Source organism: Myotis lucifugus, unplaced genomic scaffold (genome assembly GCF_000147115.1).
Source record: "Myotis lucifugus unplaced genomic scaffold, Myoluc2.0 scaffold_8, whole genome shotgun sequence".
Lineage (NCBI taxonomy): Eukaryota > Metazoa > Chordata > Mammalia > Chiroptera > Vespertilionidae > Myotis > Myotis lucifugus.
In genome coordinates this window covers 10,685,586-10,705,302 of record NW_005871056.1, presented here as the reverse complement: position 1 = coordinate 10,705,302, position 19,717 = coordinate 10,685,586, and the positions used below count along the sequence as shown (strand labels likewise).

At 46.1% G+C, this 19,717-nt stretch overlaps 1 protein-coding gene across 1 annotated transcript; it reads right to left on the bottom strand.

Annotated features, from left to right (window-relative positions):
- Window positions 1-422: 422 nt before the first annotated feature.
- On the bottom strand, window positions 423-18,654 carry TRIM42 (tripartite motif containing 42). Its single transcript, XM_006083761.1, has 5 exons — window positions 18,144-18,654; window positions 13,362-14,062; window positions 9,612-10,435; window positions 4,700-4,924; window positions 423-684 (listed from the first exon to the last, which is right to left on the bottom strand). The coding sequence occupies exons 1-5, from the start codon at window positions 18,512-18,514 to the stop codon at window positions 598-600; spliced, it is 2,208 nt and encodes a 735-aa protein (XP_006083823.1). The 5' UTR covers window positions 18,515-18,654; the 3' UTR covers window positions 423-597.
- Between the last annotated feature and the right edge of the window lie 1,063 nt (window positions 18,655-19,717).

The window sequence follows — 19,717 nt, the reverse complement described above, 5'->3', positions numbered from 1 at the left end:
TTTGCTCTGGGGCCCAGAGGAGTAGAGCGGGAGAAGAGGGGGAGTTCTCAGTCTTTATGACTCAGGCAGACCTCAGGCCATGGATTAAAGTTATGGAAAGGCAAGTTCAGGCCCAACAATTTGGAAAAACATTCTAACAATGTGGCTGCTTAATATTGAAATAGACTGCATGGTGAGGTAATGAGCTCCCTGCCCATCAGCGACTTGTCCACACACTGAAAGCTGGTTAGACTAGCGTTAGAACGCACAGCAGGGCCTGACTCACAGAGCGCTCTTTCTCCATCAGCAGCCTGGCAGAGCTGCAGTCAAAACACCACTGAATTCTGGACTTAGGGCCACACCTGAGCTAATGGCGACATGGAGACTTGCTGACTATTTTGTATCTTTGTGTCATAATAATGAACAAACAGCGAGGCATGGCATCAGGCATTTCCTTTTATTAGTTCTTAGAAGATTCCTGCTGAAACAGCTCTGGTTCTGGAACATCATCTGCAGCCTCATTGAAGCACGTGGTGAGAAAATACATATACGTATGTGTGTGTCTATATGTCTATTTTGTGGTGTGTCTCTGACGTTGCTGCCTGCTCTGTGAGGGGCTCAGAAGCGCTTCTGGAGGGCAGACTGGATATTCTTCAGCAGGCCCCACTTAGCTCGGTTCTTCCCATGCCCATCGGGTGTCTGCACCTGCAAGCAGAAGCCGAGAGCCATGGCGTCAGCCACCGGGAAACCGCAGCTCCCCGGGGCTGGGCCCTTGCTGTGTGCCAGGTGCTACACACGTCATTTCATTAACAACTCATGACAATCACACGAGGCAGGTGCCACTGACCCCATTTTATAGATGAAGAAACTGAGGCTCAGAAGGATTGGGTAGTTTTTCTAAAGTCTCACAACTAATTTGTGGTGGGATTGGGCTTTTACAGACTAGGTTACATGTTCTTTAAGGCACCTCGTGTGAAGGGGAGCTGATGACAGTGTTGGGGCTGTGAGCTCAGATGGGCTCTTGGTCCTCCCCAGCCTCTGCAGTAGGGACAGAGGATAAACCAGAACCAGCATTGTATGGAAGCCAGGTAAGATGCCCAGGAAGGCCAGGAGACCCTGATCTATGGCTGAGTTCCATCCTGAAGGCAGCGAGCGGGGAGGGAGCAGCCCTGCAGAGACTCAGAGTGCCAGCAAGACCACTTGTGCACAAGTCAGACACAGGGTGGGGTGGGGGGAACTCCAGTACAGACAGAGAAGGAATTTGAGAGGATGGGTCGGGGCGGGGTGGCGCATTTCCTGAAGAAAGACCCAGAACAGTGCCAGTTTGACTGTTGTTGGGTCTGAATTTTTTTTTAAAATATTTTATTGATTTTTTACAGAGAGGAAGGGAGAGGGATAGAGAGCTAGAAACATCGATGAGAGAGAAACATCGATCAGCTGCCTTCTGCACACTCCCTAGTGGGTATGCGCCCCAACCAAGGTACATGCCCTTGACCGGAATCGAACCTGGGACCCTTGAGTCCGCAGGCCGACGCTCTATCCACTGAGCCAAACCGGTTGACGTTCTCCCAGAATGAGGTGCCAGGTCCCCAGGGCGGAGCTTGCCCTGCACCTGATTATGGTTCACGGGGGCAAAGCGCTCCTGTCTTGGAGGAGACCTAGCTTCCCACTCAATTCCTTTGAGTTACCTGAGCCAGACACTCCGTCTCTGTGAGCCTCAGTTTCCTTATCTGTGAAATGGAGGCTGTAACTCCCCACCTGCCAAGTAGTTAAGATGATCAGTGATCATGACTATACAGCGTCTGACACAGCGTTGCCTTCAATAAATGGCACCTTTAAAAAGTATTAAAGTTAATTTTCATGCTTCACGTGCTACACTTCAAATAAAATCCCTTTAAAAAAATCAACAAGCCCCAGACTATGAAAATCAAATACAAAAGGTGCTATTTCACTTCCTTTACAAAAGTACATCTGATAGAAATATTGCATTTCAGAGAAGCAATGATTCTGCTGCCTCATTACATCATTTTAAATGAAACCTTTCAGGAATACCTGCACTGAATTGATGCCAAAGGAAAAATATTTCGATTTTATAGGAAAGAGCTGAAGTCATTACTTTTATGAAGCTTTATAAATGTCATTCAGACACACCATCTTATTTTCATTTGCCATTGAAGCCTTTACTTATGCAAATCATGACAAATGTTAAGGAAGCCAGTGTTCCCCTGGAATGCTAATACAATCACAGAGAGGGAGGAAGAATTACTTCTGAAGGAAAAATCTATATTGTAGCTCTGTGACTCTGGTAAAAATGAAGCCTCCAGAAAACCTCATTAATTAGTGCTCTGCTCATTTAGAAATTGTGTTAAAAAGCAAAAGGATTGCGATGAGTTTTCTTCCCAGACACGGAGGGCAGATTAATCACATACACACCATTTCAGGGGGAGTGTTATTTCTGACTGATTGTGTAAGACACTTGGGAGCTTTCAGGCAGCTTTTGCTACTTTGTAATTATTAATTTTGTCTATCAATTTATTTCTTCACTCTTTAATTTAGACATCCATTCATATATCCATTTGTTTGCTCACATTTCACTCATGTATTCACTCAATAACCATTAAGAGCCTGCTCTGTGCACAGTGCTGCGGTAAGCATTGTGGGAGAAAGAAAGATGAATCACACATGACTTCCGTTCTCAAGGAGTTAAAGAGGGATGACAAAACATCTACTTAAAGCCAACATCTCTCTCCCTAGCATCTAAAAATGACAGAGCAGCCCTGGCCGGTGTGATTCAGTTGGCTGAGCTTTGTCCCATGTCCCTGGTTTGATTCCCAGTCAGGGCACATGCCCGGATTGCAGGTTTGATCCTCAGTAGGGGGTATGCAGGAGGAAGTTGGCAGATGTTTCTCTTATTGATGTTTCTCTCCCTCTCCCCTCTCCCCCTTCCTCTCTCTTGAAAATCAACAGAAATATGTTTAAAAAATAAAAACCTCAGAGGATAACACTGAAAAAAATTAGTACTGAGTGCTCTTCATGGGCACATTTTTGAGGAATTTTTTTTTTTAAATGAGAAGGCAGATGACATTAGATTGAAGGAAAAATCATGATCAGAGGACATGCTGTGAAATGTGGTAGCAGCTGTGGGTGTTCCAGGTTCTGCAGAGAAGAGTAGCAACAAGAAGGGCTCTGGGGCAACTGACCGACACAGTGACTGGCTGGGGTGTGGCAGGAGGAACAGCCTTTCCTTCCCACTTCCTTCCCATGTGGGTGTCTGACCTCTGGGGGAGAAGGAGGGGGCCCATGGGGGGTCTTGGGCTCCAGAAACAGAGCATGATCCCAAGAGCTGGCTATCTGGAGGGAGTAGAGAGCCTCCCCCCGCTCCTCGCAGGAGGCCTGCTACTGGTAGACTCCTGTCCACACTCTACCTCCTGCTTCCTTTTATCACTAGAGGTAGCAACCCATCAGATTCTCTTCTGCAAACAATGGACCAGAAAGAAAGGGAATGTCACCAGTCAGAGAGAGAGAGATTGAGACTGAGAGAAACAATGACCTTCTAGTTCCCTTAGGTGTCATATGCATGCCCTGGCTGGAAGTGGTCTCATGAGACTCCCCTCTCTTTGTACTATAAATTTCCCTTTTTAAAATATGTTATTTTTCAATTCCAGTTGACATGCAATATTATATTAGTTCCCATGTATACAGTAGAGTGGTTAGACAGTTACATAATTTACAAAGTGATCCCCCTGAGAATTCAAGTACCCACCTGGCACCATACATAGTTTTTACAATGTTATTGACTATGTTCCCTGGGCTGTATTTTACACCCCCGTGGCTATTTTGTCACTACCACTTGGTACTTCTCAATCCCTTCCCCCTTTTCATGCAGTCCTCCAACTCCCCTCCCCTCTGGCAGACATCAGTTTGTTCTATATAAATTTCCCTTTTCAAAAGCTGAAATGGATGGACTTAATCTCTTTCTTTCTAAAAAATTCCTGATGAAAACATAATCTACTCAAACTGCAAAGAATACTGTCATTGTTGTACTGTAAGATAGCTCTGCACAGTCTTGGTATTTGTCTTCTTTTCCTCCTCTGAATATCCATAAAATTATACTCATGAATGTATGTCCCTGGGGCTCTATGGAAGAGCCAGCCTTGCATCACAAAGAGCGCAGGAATCACCTGGCACCTTGTTTTGTGGCGTCCATCCTGACCCTTTCAGTGGCTTTCCTTGACGTTCAGCCAAGCAGCAAGTGAATTTTTTTAGCATATCTATATCCCAAATACACATATACTAAAAATATTTGTTGTTTGCCTGAGTTTCACTTTAATTGGGCATCCTGTATTTGTATTTGTTAAATCTGACACCTAATCCTTACTTTCAGTCACCACCAGGGCTAACAGGTAACCCCCCCCCCCTTTTTTTGTCCTTCTCACACCATGACTCTTTGTTTATTAGACTCTGAAGGCAAGAATTATGTCTTATTTTCCTCTGAATCTCTACAACCTAACACAATGCCTAGCACAAATGTGTTTATTTTTTTAAAACTGATTCTTGGGCCACATTCGCAAAGTCAGTTGAGGCCCTGAGTTAAGTTTTCTGGGATTAGAAGGGGCAGCCACAGACAGGGTGGGTTCTGTGGCATCATGATCATCCTAGCAGACCTGCCTGCATCCAGAGCTTACAATGAAAATCTGTCTGAAAGGAATGTGCACAGTACCTTGCAGATGTCACTCCATTGCCCAGGACCACTATCATTGATGGCTCTGACTTTAAACAGATACTCGGTGTTGGGGGTCAGGTTGTGCAGCTCCAGACTCTGCTGCGTTATGTCCCGAATTTGTCCACAGAGCTCTGTCCGCACATTGTTTGGAGGGGAAGAAATGACTTCATAGAATTCCATCTCAAAAGAGTCAACGTCTTCTGTTGGGCATGTCCAGTAAACCTATGGAGAAATGAACATGTGGGTGTGGTCCTAGCACACACCTTTCAGCTTTCTCTCCCATAAAGATTTGTGTCGTTGACTATCTGTGGGGGGAGTTTAAGCTGACCCCACCACCTCTGGCTGCTGACTTTGAATTAGATCTTGTGCAACAGTAGTGAAAGGCTGTGTTATGAGGCCTGACTGAAGCTTGTGATGTGTTTCAAGAACAGAAAGATGCTCTTCTAAGTTCTGTTCCATGGAGGTGACCGTAGTCCTCCTAACACCACCATTTATTACACACCCATCATGCATCAGATTGTGCCAGACATTCTTAACTCACTTCATCCTCACAACCCCCTGGAAGGGAGATTTTATTATCCCATTTTACAGTTGAGGCTCAGAAACCTTACTTTTAGCAAATTCCAAAGGAAGCACAGAATCCTACAAGATGAAAAGTGTATATATTCCAACCCTCTATTTTATATACCAAAAATACACAGAGTCCCACAGAGGTGAACTGACTTATTTAAGCAATGGAGGATATATGTTCATACTCAAAGCATAAAATATTAATCCTTGGGAAGAGATATATTAACAAGTATCAATTGGCAGATTGTACCTGGCATGTAAATAGTCTATAATAATTGTATTTTTAAATAGATATTACATGCTTTATTTACATTTTAATAAATGTTGTAGTATTTATAAAATTAATTTATAATTACTCTTAAAAACAAACAAACACACAGACATTTATTTTTCATAGTTCTGAAGGCTAAAAGTCCAAGATCTAGGCACCTACAGATTCAGTGTCTGGTGAGGGCCTATTTCCAGGGTCATAGACATCCTTTCTCTCCCTGTGTCCTCACATGGCAGAGGGGGTAAGAGAGTTCTTTGGAGTCTCTTCTTTTTTTATTTATAAATTCTTATTAAATTTATTGGGGTGACATTGATTAATAAAATTATACAGATCTCAGGTATACAATTCTACAACACATCATCTGTATATTCTATTGTGTTTCAAGAACATAAAGATGCCAAAATGAAGTTTCCTTTCCATCACCATTTATTTTCTATCTCCCCCCTACCCCCTTTCTCTCTGGTAATCACCATACTATTGTCTGTGTCAATGAGGGTTTTTTTTATTTTTGCTTTTAAAACTTAATGAAAGTTATTTTTATGCTTATCAAAATAAATGTACTCACTGTGAAATACTTAGAAAATACAGAAAAGTTATAAGGGAAGAAAATAAATATTACATATAATCCCACAATTCAATGAATAATTATGATTTTTTCCCAATTTTTGAATATATACAAACACAGAAATACATGTAATTTGGATTCTATTACTTTGATTCCTGCTTTATATCACTTATTATATATTTCCTTGCATCATTAAAAATTCAGTAATGCACCATTTTAATAACTGCCCCACAAATGATTTAGTCCTTCTATAGTTGAACATTTAAGTTGTTTCTAATGTTATCCTTTAATAAATAATGGTGCAATAAACATGTTTGGGCATGAATCTTGATCTGAATTTTTAATCATTTCCTTGGGAGGAATTTCTGAAAGTAAAATTGAGTTTTATAAAAACTCCTTAGGATTTTTAAGATACATAACTCAAATTTTAAGAATACTTTCTATGCCAAAAGCCTAAAGGGGACTGTTAGTCAACCATCATTTGAGAGATTTCATCTTCTGCATTATTAAGCACTATGATTTCTGTGTGAATTCCATTCCATGATCCTAACATAGGGATCAAGGATATTTTCCCATCAAATACCACTCTCTTGACAGTCTATGATATGACTAGATTTTCCTGTGTAGGCTCCTTTCTTTTTTTTAAACTTTATTTATTTATTTATTTTTTTAAATATATTTTATTGATTTTTTACAGAGAGGAAGGGAGAGGGATAGAGAGCCAGAAACATCAATGAGAGAGAAACATTGATCAGCTGCCTCCTGCATGCCCCCCACTGGGGATGTGCCCGCAACCAAGGTACATGCCCTTGACCGGAATCGAACCCGGGACCCTTGAGTCCACAGGCCGACGCTCTATTCACTGAGCCAAACCGGTCCTGGCCCTTTTTTTTTAAACTTTAGAATTAAAAATATATCTATAATAATAAAAGCATAATATGCTAATTAGACCAGACAGCCAAATGACCCTCTGGATGTCATTTCAGACATCCTTTCAGACAAAGCCGCAGCAGTGGGGCCAAGGCAGAGGTGGTTAGGGATGATCAGGCAGGCAGGCGAGCAGTTAGGGGCGATCAGGCAGACAGGCAGAGTGGTTAGGGGCAGGCAGGCAGGCAAGCGGTTAGGGGCAATCAGGCAGGCAGAGTGGTTGGGGTGATCAGGCAGGGAGGCGAGTGGTTAGGGGTGATCAGGCAGGCAGGCGAGTGGTTAGGAGCTAGCGGTCCCAGATTGCGAGAGGCAGTTAGACATCCCCCAAGGGGTCCCGGACTGTGAGAGGGTGCAGGCCGGGCTGAGGGACCCCCCCCCCCCATGCATGAATTTCATGCACTGGGCCTCTAGTTCTCTCTCTCTCACTCTCTCTCTCTCCCCTCCCACTGCCACCCACCCCTGGTTCCCTGTTCACTATCAGGTGATCGGAGCTTGCCAGCCTCGGGAAGGGACTGAGAGGTTGGCCCGAAGGCTCCAATAGGGCGATCAGGGCCTGAGGGCTAGGGGCAGGTCCTGTGTTGAGCGTCTGCCCCCTGTGGTCAGTGTGCATCATAGCAACTAGTCGTTCTGCCGTTCGGTCAGCATTTTACGCCTTTTTGATAGTAAACATATGATATAGCATAATTCGAAGAGACAGAATATATACAATTTAAAGAGGGAGAAGGAGAGAGATGGAAACATCTATGAGAGAGAACCATTGATCAGCTGTCTCCTGCACATGCCCTACTGGGGATCAAGCCCACAACCTGGGCATGCGGCCTGACTGGGAATTGAGCTGGTGACCTCTCAGTGCATGGGACAACACTCAACCAACCGAACCACATTGGCTGGGTTAGGCTCCTTTCTTGAGCTCATTCAGGGACCACTAATAGGTGGCATGGTGTGACTGTTCTCCAAGCCCAAGCAGAGAGCAGACATCACCAGTCCTTTCCTTCTGGGGCAAGAGCCTGCCCACCTCCCAAGAGGTCTGGATTGCGTGGAGATGAGACCTAATGTCATCCCTGAGCTGCAGGCTTTGCTGATCTAGTCCCATTTGGAAGTGTAGGTTTAGCTGCTCAGTTGTGGTATCTCTTACGTGAAGGGCAGAAATACTTGGCTTTGATGGCTTATGGGAGGGTATGTTCCATGTTGCAGCATAAGATCATTCTTAGTATCAATTATAGACTCTAAAACATAGATTGTGATGTCTCAGGGGAGAGGAGAAGGATAGCTTGGCTTGTATCTGGCTTTAATTTTATTGTTTTAAGGCCCTATACAAAGTATGGCCTGCAGATCAGCAGCAATGGCAACATCTAGATGTTTGTTAGAAATGAGGAATCTCAGGCCCCACTGAGAGCCACTGAAACAGAACCTGCATTTTAACAAGATACCCAAGTGCACATTCATATTTAAGCACTCCTGCTTTAGACTTCAAGGTTGCTAAAAGTATTTGGAAGTGTTCTCAGATTATGGGGGCAAAGGGTGAGCTCTGCCACAGGGAAGCAGGCCGTGGGCTGGCCTTGGAGATGTCCTGGTAGGGAATCCTAAGACGAGAGAAGATATCCTCTAATAGACTATCTAGTTTCTAGTTTCATGTTAATCTTTTTTCTTCCCTGGACTTTAACAGAGTATTCTACAAACAGTTCAATTTAGGTTCAGCTGGATTTGAAAGGAATTTAACAAGGAAAGGCTATTTGTCTAATTAGGCCAAGAGAATCAAGTAGAGGTCATGACCCTGAAGCCTTATGATGGCTGTTGTAGAGTCTGTGAGAGATCCACCCCTCTACTCCCCACAAAAAGTTGAATCTTATGAGATAAGAATTGGAATGCCAGTGGGGATTATCCTCCAATCTTTCCAAATCATGCCGAGTCTGGGTATTTTCTTTAGGAATGGTAGCAGTTTAGTGGAATTATAGCTGATAGATAATGGAACCTGCAGTTCTAATCCCAATTTCTGGCTCTCTCTACTATTACAGGCCTTCCTCTAGGAAATACTACACTTTCCAAGCCGTCTGTTCAACTTATTTTGCTTCTGGCCTTGGGTTCTCTTTCAATAGAGAAGCTCCCTTTGAAGTGGGATTTGGGCTTTTAGACATATTTCTCCCTATGAGTTAATTACATTGTTTGCTTTAAGCCAGTCTTGGGCTGCTTAGATTTCAGAAATGTATCTCTCTTGAATGGATTGACCACAAAGAGTCCAGAGGCGCCAATTTGAGCAACCAGACCCCAGAGGTCAAAGCACTAATGACTACCCACGTCCATTCCACATCCCACACCCTCTCACCTTCCCCACAGAGCCTAGAGCAGCGGTTCTCAACCTGTGGGTCGCGACCCCTTTGGCGGTCAAACGACCCTTTCACAGGGGTCGCCTAAGACCATCCTGCATATCAGATACTTACATTACGATTCATGACAGTAGCAACATTACAGTTATGAAGTAGCACCGAAAATAATTTTATGGTTGGGTCACAACATGAAGAACTGTATTTAAAGGGCCAGAAGGTTGAGAACCACTAGCCTAGAGCTTTTTTTCTCACCTTGGCAGCTCTTGGATACACCAGAGTCTGGTAGATAACAATTGGGCCTGGGGTTTTCACAGGGCATTCGTTGAACGAGTACCAGTTGTGGAAGCTGCTGCTGTTCTGTAGAGACTGGTTTTCTGCCCCTGCACTCCAGTAGGTGTAGAGGCCATCTGTGGTTTTGGCAGGTGCGCTGGACTGCGCTCGCCCATAGGCCTCCAGACCCGCCTTGACCTTCTCTCCCCCGGTGGTTTTGAACGACAATGAGGAGGAGCTTCGCTGGTATATCTGCTGGTTGCCCAAGCTGTGGGTGCTGAAAGTGACCTTCCTGGCAATCATCATTTCTGAGTGTGTGGGATAGGGGGAGGGCAGGGAGTCCCCTGAGGAGCATACTTTCTTGGGTCCCATGGGGAAGAGCTCATGGATGGCACTGGAGAGCTCAGCAAAGTCCAAGGGCAGGCATTGCGAGGAGTGTAGCCGGAGCTGTGGGTCGGGCCTGTAGGTGCTCTGGATGCCGTCCTCGATCTGCTCCACCAGAATCTTGGCGGACTGCAGGAACGCCACTTGGCCTGTCTCCTTGAGCGCTTCCTTGGAGTAGGCGATCAGGCCGTTCATCTCATCCACTTTCGTGGATGTGACGTACACATATTTTTCAATCTCCTTCTGCCTGGACACTTCTAGATTCTCTACCTGCTCCATGATCAGTTTCTCCTTTTCCTGTAGGATGCTGCGTAGCTTGAGAAATCCATTTCTGATCTCTTTTCGCTTTGCCTCCTTGTTAGCTTTAAAGCTGCCTTTTAAAATGTTGAATTCCATAAGGTCATTATCAATTTCATATCGGACTGCAAAACAACCAAGTTAGTAACTTCTGTTAAAGTTTTCATCTCCCCAGATGTCAAAGCCTGTAGTAAACTGGAGCAAATTACCTTGGACTCCAAGGAAGTGGGTGGGGAGGCAGGGAAGGCACTTGTAGGCTGGCTGAAACACACCAGAACGCACTTCATAAAATCATTTATAAAATGCACTTGGCCTTCCTCAGTATACTCCTCTCTTCCTCCTTCTCTAGTACTTCCCTCAGATATAACAGTCACCCTTCCCTGGCACACTTCTATCTTATAACAGTAATCCCTGTGGCCTTGAGTCTGAAGTTGGAAGTTCAAGGCCACCCTTGATACGAATTTCACCAGACTTCACTTGTCAGCAAATTGGACTTGAGAAGATGTGACAACAGGAAGTGACTGGTGTTCCCTGTGTGAAGGCTAAGCTTTTGCAGGGGTAGGAGAAAGGACTACATTTCTGGTGACTACTTCTAAATGTTGCCCTGCCTCATTCACCGAAAACGCAGCCCTCGACAACAGGGCTGCTCTTTCAGATGCCTTTTTTCTCTGCTGGGGGACTCTACTCTCTCGGATTCATCTGGGCTCCCTCTCTTGCCTTTCCCCCACTTCCTTCCAATAAAGGGTCTGCTGTTACACTTTAAGGAGAACCCAATCCATCCTGCATCCTCACACATGGTATTTGGATTTTAAGTTCATTTAGTCATTCAACAAACATTGACTGGACACCCGGTCCATGGCACATGCCTTCCTAGGCATTAGGTTTACATCTATGAATATGAGAGGGCATGGATGTGCAGGGCACTCATAAATCCAATGATACTGCAGCCCAGGAGAGCACGTAGCATGTCTCTATCTGTGAAATGGGCACCTTTGCTAGCTTTACAGGGACTTAGGCATTAGGTAGCAACTTGAAGACATGTGGCCTATTCCAGAGTAAGCTCCTTCCCATGAAGGGCCACCTCTGCAGTGAGTTGAGCTACAGTCCTCACCAAATTGTACTCAGGAGTGGGGTGATCAAGTCTTTTTTGCACTTGGTTCTTAACCTAGTCATGGGTCCATAGTAAGCTGGACATGCATTTGAGTAAGAGAAACCCTGGAGTTCTGTCAGACCAGGAGGACAGGGCCCAAGGCTGTCTTAGTTACTACTATGACCAGGATGTGTAGAGGTGCTTAAAAGGTATTTGTTGAGTGAAAGCCATTATTTCCCATGTTCTAACATTTTTTGTGTGTGTGTGGGGAGGAGCTATCAGCACTGTTACTCTCTGGCCTACTTCCTGAAGTCCCCATTTTCTTTGCCCACCTCCTGCCTCCCACTGGACCAGAAAGAATGAGGTGGTGAAGCAGATGGGGGCTGAACAGGAAACTCTCAGGGTGGGCTTGCAGTGGTGTTGAGGAATGCCCCCTGCCTTCCCCAAATGCAAGCCCTACTGTGACTTATGGCAGCTGAAATTCCACTTTATGCATGAATTTATTTAACTATTCAATAGTCACTCACTGTCAACGATACTTGGATAGGATACTTCTTGCTTTATTAGGGATTAAGCTTAAGTTAAGCTTAAGTAGAGCAAAATCCTGAGAGGCAGGATAAAAATTTCATAGAGGAGGGGAAAGGGGCAGCACCAGGAGAGGAGGAAGGAGGAGGCCAGAAGCACCCCTCCCCCTTACAAATATGACAGCTTTGCAAGAGCTGGTCTTAGAGAAAAGTCCAGTCAAGGTCTCTTTCAGGCAATATACTTAAATGTAGCTATTATTTTAAATTAAACATTTATATGTGCCAGATCCACGCATTACACAAATTATGGATCATATCCATATATTATGATATATTACACATATCTTTCTACCAGGAAGATATTGTTCCCATTTATAGATGAGGAATCAAAGGCTCAGGGAGGTTACGTGACTGTCCAGTGTCACACAGCAAGTAAGTGGGAGAAATGAGGGCCTGTCCCTAATTTTTGTCCAACTCCAAAGGCTGTGCTTTCCGTTGCTCCAGCTGGTTCTCAGCCCTCTGTGAGCACCAGAGTCACCGGGGAAACTGTAAAAACCGCTCTTCTCTCGGCCTCACCTGCTGAGACTCTAAATTGGCCTAAGTTGGGGCTCAGGAATTCAGGGGAGGAAGTTTGCAGCTAGGTTTCAAACTAATGCAGGGAATCTTCTGGGGATCCTGATAAAAATGCAGATTTCCATGTAGACGGGATGGGGTGATGTCTCCCCAGCTCCCGTGAGATGCTACTGCTGCTGGTCCTAGTTAGTAAGGCTCCCTGGGCAGTGCCAGTGTGTAGCTGGGGTGACACCACAGCTTCAAACACTCACTTCTCTCCAGGGCCCAGTTTCTCAAATGGTGTCCTCTGATCACTGGCTTTTGAATTACCTAGAGATCTGTTTAAAATGCGTATTCATGGCATCTCCCCAGAAAGTGAATTGAGTCCTTAAGAACAAGTTTGAACCTAGTGACAGAACACCTTAGAAAGGCACACAGAACTTCAGGACACCATAGGATCAAACTCTCCATCTTTCAAAGGGGAAAATAGGGCCCAAAGTCACGAAGGTTATATCTAGGATTATAGAATCTTTATGGATTTCTTGTGTGTTAGATTTTTTCTCTTCTTTCTTCCCTCCCATCCCCTCCCCTTCCCTCTGCTTCCCTTTCCTTTCTTCCTTCCTTCCTTCCTTCCTTCCTTCCTTCCTTCCTTCCTTCCTCCCTTCCTTCCTTCCTTCTTTCCTTCTTCCTTCTTAAATTTTTTTTTTAATCCTCATAATCACACCATGAGGGAGATATTACTATTTATCCCTATTTTATAGATGAGAAAACCAAGGCACAGGAAGGTTAACGGCTGGTGGTAGTTGCCAGGTATGGGCACCAAGCCAGTGACGCAGCCTAGTTCAGTGCTATTCTGGAGAGGAGGGGAGAGAGGGGGACCAGAACCTGCTTTGAACTTGGCAATGGCGCTGAAGAGTGCGGCGGACCTCTCGGAGCAGGCGTCGATGAGGCTGACCGTGTCGTGGCCGTTGTGTAAGGAGGTCTTGCAGAAGTTGCAGAGCAGCTGGTCGTCGTTGCGGCAGTATTCGATGATGCGGCTGGACGGGTGGTGGATGCAGATCTTCTCGTCCTGGTCGTCAGTGCTGGTGTCCACGAAGACGTGGTCCTGCATGGCCACGTCCGAGTGGAAGGTCTTGAGGCAGTCGTTGCACAGGTTGAGGCGGCAGGTGGTGCAGCGCTTGTAGGCGATGTGTCGGCTGCGGCAGACCTGGCAGAGGATGGGCCCGGTGGAGCGGTCAAAGCGCCACTTGAGGTAGCCGTGCTCCTGCATGTAGCGCTTGGTGAGGCGCCCGTGCAGGTAGTTCTCGGGCAGCTGCATCTTGTGGCTGTAGGGCATGCAGTGCGAGCGGCTGCACACCGGGCAGACGATGATGAAGAAGTTCTCGGTGACCTCTGCGTGCTTCTGCAGCTGCCGCAGGCACTTCTCGCACAGGCTGTGGTTGCAGGGCAGCATGAATGAATGCAGGCGCAGCCGGTTGCACATGGGACACAAGAGATGGTCGACCAGGTGGCTTTTTCCCGACGTGGTCGGCTTTATCTCATCCAATTGCGAATCGCTGCTCCCGATGCGCAGGGCGGTTTTGGAGCTGAAAGGAGAAGCAAACACAGGGAGGGCTTCAGAAGGCGGGCTCCAGGGCTTGCTTCATTTCTCCACCTTGGAAAGTGGCGGGGGGCTCCCAAGAGGCAGGCCCGCGGGATGGTGAGGAGCATGGGCTCGGTGCCAGGCTGTCAGGGTTCTAAACCTGCCTCCACTGTGTTTAAGTGGGGGGACCTCAGAAAAGTCAATGAACCTGTCTCTGCCCGTTTCCTCATTATAAAACTAGTACCCCCACTAGGGGGTTTCTTGCGGGTTACAATTGAATTGAATACCTGCAAGACCTGAGAGAAGCCCTGAACTCAGTAAGTACTTGTTAAGTTTGAGCAAGAGAAAAGCCTTGGAAACTGGCCTGGCAATATCAGCCCACTCTGATGTTCTGTGGTCATAACAATATCCCAGAACACCAACACCAGGCAAGGCCTTTCTGGGACGCTGATGAAACAAAGCACACACAAGACCACTTCATCATCTTTAAAGTCGGACAAGAGCAAGAACATTATCCAAACCACACAAATACCAAACATCTCCTCTCCTGGTTAATGGGAGTGACCGCTGCTTTTTCACCAGTTGCAGCCTTAGGCTCTCTCTGTTCTTTCCACCTTCTAGACGCGATTTATTAATATGCCCAACAGCAGATTCATCCCTTCACCCTCACTTAATGTGAACCTATAATAACTTATTGATGCCTTCTTATTGAGACACCTCACATTTAACCATGGTGCATGTTCTCACTTGTTGCCATGAGGCAATGAATCCATTTTTGTCCAACTACAGGTGTGGTGTTGGTAGGTTTTGCCTGGAGGGCATTGACATCATTATTGTGTAGGATGGAACACAAAGAGGATGGGAAAAGTGTCCTTCCCAGGAGACCAGGAGGTCAGTGTTTGAGCGAAGCCTAAAACCTGGTGTCTCACCACTAGGCAAGTAAGAATTAAGGATCTGGGCAGATTGCACATGATAGAATGCACTAGAGTAGAGGTACAATTTGAGATGAATTTCTTAACCTCTCTCATTCTCAGTTTCCTCATCTGTAAATTGAGGCTCGCAATACTGCTTCTTTTGTGAGAATTTTACAAAGTCTGCATGAGCTAATCCATGATAAGTGCTTAACTGCTGGTACTTACTAAACAACATTCCATAGATGTGGCCACTGCAAATACCACCCTCTGGTAGTAGCCAGCTGATGTCCACAGTAGAGAAAAACAATGAGCAAAACCATGAAAGTATGTGTTTGTACTATTTTTGTCTGTGTGTGTTTTATTTGTCTAATATCTGAGGCTGATTTCATGGAATATAAGAATTCTGAACAAAATAAAAGCATACTTGTAAAATTCAAGTGCAAATTGGGGAAAAGCAATTTATGAAAATAAATGAATTAGCTGTGGGGATGGAGGTATCATACACCAGATACACAATTTGTGACTGTTTCTATTTCGTTTCCTCTGTTTACATTAGAGATGTTTGGGTATTGGTCCTGACATTATGAGTGTGTTCTCTTCTGCTTTTGCCTTCTTGTAGTCCCTATAAGCCCTTGTCTCCTTCCCCATTCCCTTGGCCAGGGACCTGTATCTCTGATCCCAGACAATCAAAGTTGCTACTCAAGTATTCTGGAATGAATGGCCCTGTGGTGACAGAGAGTGCCCCTGGTGGAGTCTCAGGCACCTGGAAAGCTCATACCTTAGGATTTAGATGCTGAGCTCTAGGCACACAGGCCTCAATATTCTCAGTCATGTTCCCTCTCTGCCTTCCCAGCCTCCTGCCTGGGTCCTGAAGGGATCACCTGGAGGAACAGCTCCATTGTACACCTGTTAGCTGCATGGACCTCTCTAATTTGATAAGGTGGCTCTGAGAATCAAGATGTAATATAAAGGGAGACAGCATTGAAAATCAGAAAGAAGGGAGGGAAGGTGTTGTTGGGGTAAGAGAAAAGAGAAAGGAGCTAAGAGACAGGTGGTAAATGATCCAGGGAGCTGGGGTGGAGGTGGAAAAGGAGGTGGTGTAAGGCAGAGAGGGATGGATGGACCAGAATGGGGTGGGATGAACAAGATGCTGAGCAGTAAGTAGTGGTGAGGGACCGGGAGATGGTGGTTCAGAAACCAGGAAAGAGGCCAGATGGAAGACAAACCTCCGTGCACCAAGAGCCAATCTCCTGACACTTGTAATAGCAACTCTGACCGTCTTCTGAAAGCCTCAGGCATAGACCTGCACATTCAGGAGCAGTGATCTCATGCCAACACCATCATCTAGCCCAGCAGTCTTATCTTCTTATTGAGACATCCAGCCTCTGCTCCTCTGCATGGCTTTCTCCCTCTCCCAAATTCAGGCCTGTTCCTCCACCTGGTTCTCTTTGTATCACCCGACTTCCCTCCTTATACTATCCAGGCCATTCTGCATTATAGAATCACTGGGGGTGGAGTGGGAACTTTTAAAATTCTGATGCCCAGGTGGTACTCCAGACCAATAAAATCAGAATGTCTGGGGATGGGGGCCAGGCATCACTATTTTATAAAAAGACTAGAAGCCCAGGGCACGAAATTCGTGCATGGGTAGAGTCCCTATGCCTGGCTGGGGCTCAGGGCCGAACGGGGCCTTCCGGCTGCCAGCTGGGGCCTTCCTTCCGGCTGCCGGTCAGGGCCTCCCTTCCCTGGCTGCTGGCTGTTGTCTGGAGCCCTCCTTCAGTCCGTGCCTCCCCCTAATGGTCAGTGCACGTCATAGCGAACAATCGAACTTCCAGTCAAACTCCCGCGGGGACACTTTGCATATTAGCCTTTTTTATATATAGATTCCTAGGTGATTCCAATGCAAAGCAAAGTTTGGGAGCTACTGACCTAAGGCATCTTCCCAAAGCACCAGTGTCATTCCTTCTCTGTTGAAATGGGCTCAGGGACTCTCCTGGCCAATGCACAGAAAATGGGGCAGTTGAGAGGAGAGAGAGGTGTGGACACTACACCTTAGAACTTCTGCACCCACACTCCTGGGTTTGTTACTCATGCAAGGACCATAAGAGGACCACAAGCAGAGAGTAACATTCATTAAGCATCTACTAAGTGCTTACATGCAAGATGGATCGTATTCGCCCCCAAATTCACTGAACCTTTGCTCACAGATGTGCTTTTCTGACCTTGTAAGGTTTCAAACCTGCCTCTCCAAATCCTGTAATAGCGCCAAACTTTGAACTTATGCCTCTAAGAAGTCTGTCTCTGGCACTCCAGACTCCCCTCATGTGTGACATAAAAAGACTGGTTTGGTTGGAGCAAGAGGAAGATATTCAATGCCTGATACAGAGGCTTAATGTCCTCAAAGAGTGATTGTGACCCTCAGTGGCATGCCCTCTGGATAGGAACAAAGAGAAGGCTGGCAGGAATACACAACCACCTGGGCCTGTCTATAGGCCATGGGTCAGCAGCGCCCTGTGAAAGTGATTGCTTTTCCAATAAGCATTGCAGATGTCAAGAGTTTGGAGGAGGAGGAAGAAGAGCAATTTATCTTTCTATGTCACATGGCAGATTACAAAGCACATGCATTCATCCTCATGCCCATGAGTCATGGCATGTATTCTCTCCGTTTTACAGTAGTGCATTTTAAAATTAAGAATACACAGACTCTGGGTTCAAATCCTGAGTGCATCTGGCTGGCTATATGATCCTGGGCAACTTAACCTCTCAGAGGCTCGCTTTCCTCAGACTTCTTAGAGGCATGAGGCAGGGTGAGCACAGGACGAGGGTTACGTGGGGTCACACAGGCAGTGCCTGGCAAGCTGCTTGAGCATAGAGTACTAGCTGTTACTCTTTTGCACAGGTGACAGAGTGGCGCTCAGGTGAGAGAGTGATGCTCAGGAGAGCATGATGCGCAGGCACACGATGGTGGAGCGTGGATTTGAAACTCAGGCCTATATGTGGTCAAGAACTGTTTAGGACACACTTAATTTTACAAAATTCTTGGTCTCCTTCTTTCAGACAGAGAAATGGACTTGGGGCAGGGACACTGGCCTGCCCTGTGGACTCCACAGCCAGCAGGGGCCCCCCAGTTTTCTGAGCCAGTGCGGCCCACCTGGGGTGCTCAGCACTTACGAAACGCGGATGGTCCTGAGGCGGCCCTTGTGGAACGTGAAGGTGACGTGGCGGCAGCAGCGGCTCTCATAGTAATAGCACTTGACGTTGCTGCTGGCCGAGCAGCAGCACTTGCAGTTGGGGTCATTGGCCCAGGAGCAGCAGCACCAGTGGCAGTTGGGGTTCTCGGCGCAGGTGCAGTGGCAGCACTGGCAGTTCCGCTCGTCCTTGTAAGGGCAGGGGAAGCAGGTGCAGTTCCGCTCGGAGGTGAAGAGGAACTTGCAGCACAGACAGGAGCATAAGCGAGGGCAGCACCTCTGCCATGTGCAGCAGGGAGAGCAAACACACATAGCCGTCTCCATGACTCCTCCAGTATTGTCACCTGCCCTCATCTACCGGAATTCTGCTGTCAGCTCTCCTGGATGGGCTCCTCCTCCCCCTTGGAGGTTCCAAGAGGTTGGCTGTTATGAGGACTTCTCAGGTCATGTCCCTACCAGGAAGCTCCTGGGCTGGCATTTACATATATCAGCCTGAGGCCATTTGCTTATGTCACAATCCCTGTCTCCCCACCATCTCTCACCTGCTGGGTGGGTGAGAGGTTGAGATCTGGGGGTTAGGGGCAGGTGGGCTAATGGATACTCCCTGCTCCCATAGGACCAGCTCCAAGGAGTATGAAGGCATTGAGCATCGTTGGAGGGTTAGCTGTCATGTCTCGAGTTATGAGGCGGATTTCAGAAGCGATTTCTCTCTCCCTGCAACTCGGGCAAGTTGACTTTAGGATATGTCTTTATAGGCTGAAAGGCTTGGGTATGATTAATTGGAAAAGTAGGCTGGTGTGATGGTCTTCTCCTTGGGTGTTTTCTGCTTTGTTAGAACTCTTTACTGGATGAACAAAGCACAGTGTTTATAAATAATAGCACTGCCCATTGAAAGGTAATGGCCAGTTGGAGAAAGAATTAAAGGGAAAAAAGGTGTAGGTTCACTTAGGCACCTCTTTCAGTACTCATTGTGTTTGTCATTTGCTGTACAGTCACTGCTGATTTTCATGAGGCTTCGTGCATAAATCGTTCTGGATATTTCTTGGCTTTGCAGCTTCGTGGGATTTGGCTAAGGCTCAAGCTGCTTCCTTCCTTCTACTCCCACCCCTACTTTTACAAGAGGTGGAATTCTACATGAGAATCTTTAACTCTTCTGTTAGTATCAGCTCCTTATCTCTAGAAATGACCTCATATGTTAGGGGAGAACCTTCCATTTTATGCAGCTTATAAAGATTAAAAGAGCAGAGATTCCATGGTCATACCACCCTGTGGCATAAACACTGTCTTAGTATTTTTACAAAAAGAAGAAGTGAGAGCTGAATTGGCTGCAGGAGTTAATTGCGTAAGTTATTGTTTCTCCCTATGATTATCATCTTTGTAATAGGAAGAACATTCACTCGGTACTAACTGTGCCAGCCACACATTGATTTTAGATTCCTACAAACGAAAATCCTGGATCATAGGCTGGATGTTGTATTTCCTTTTTTTGATAAACACTATTAAATCACTTACTTAAATGAATGTACCAGTTTATACCGACATCAACAATGTATGAGA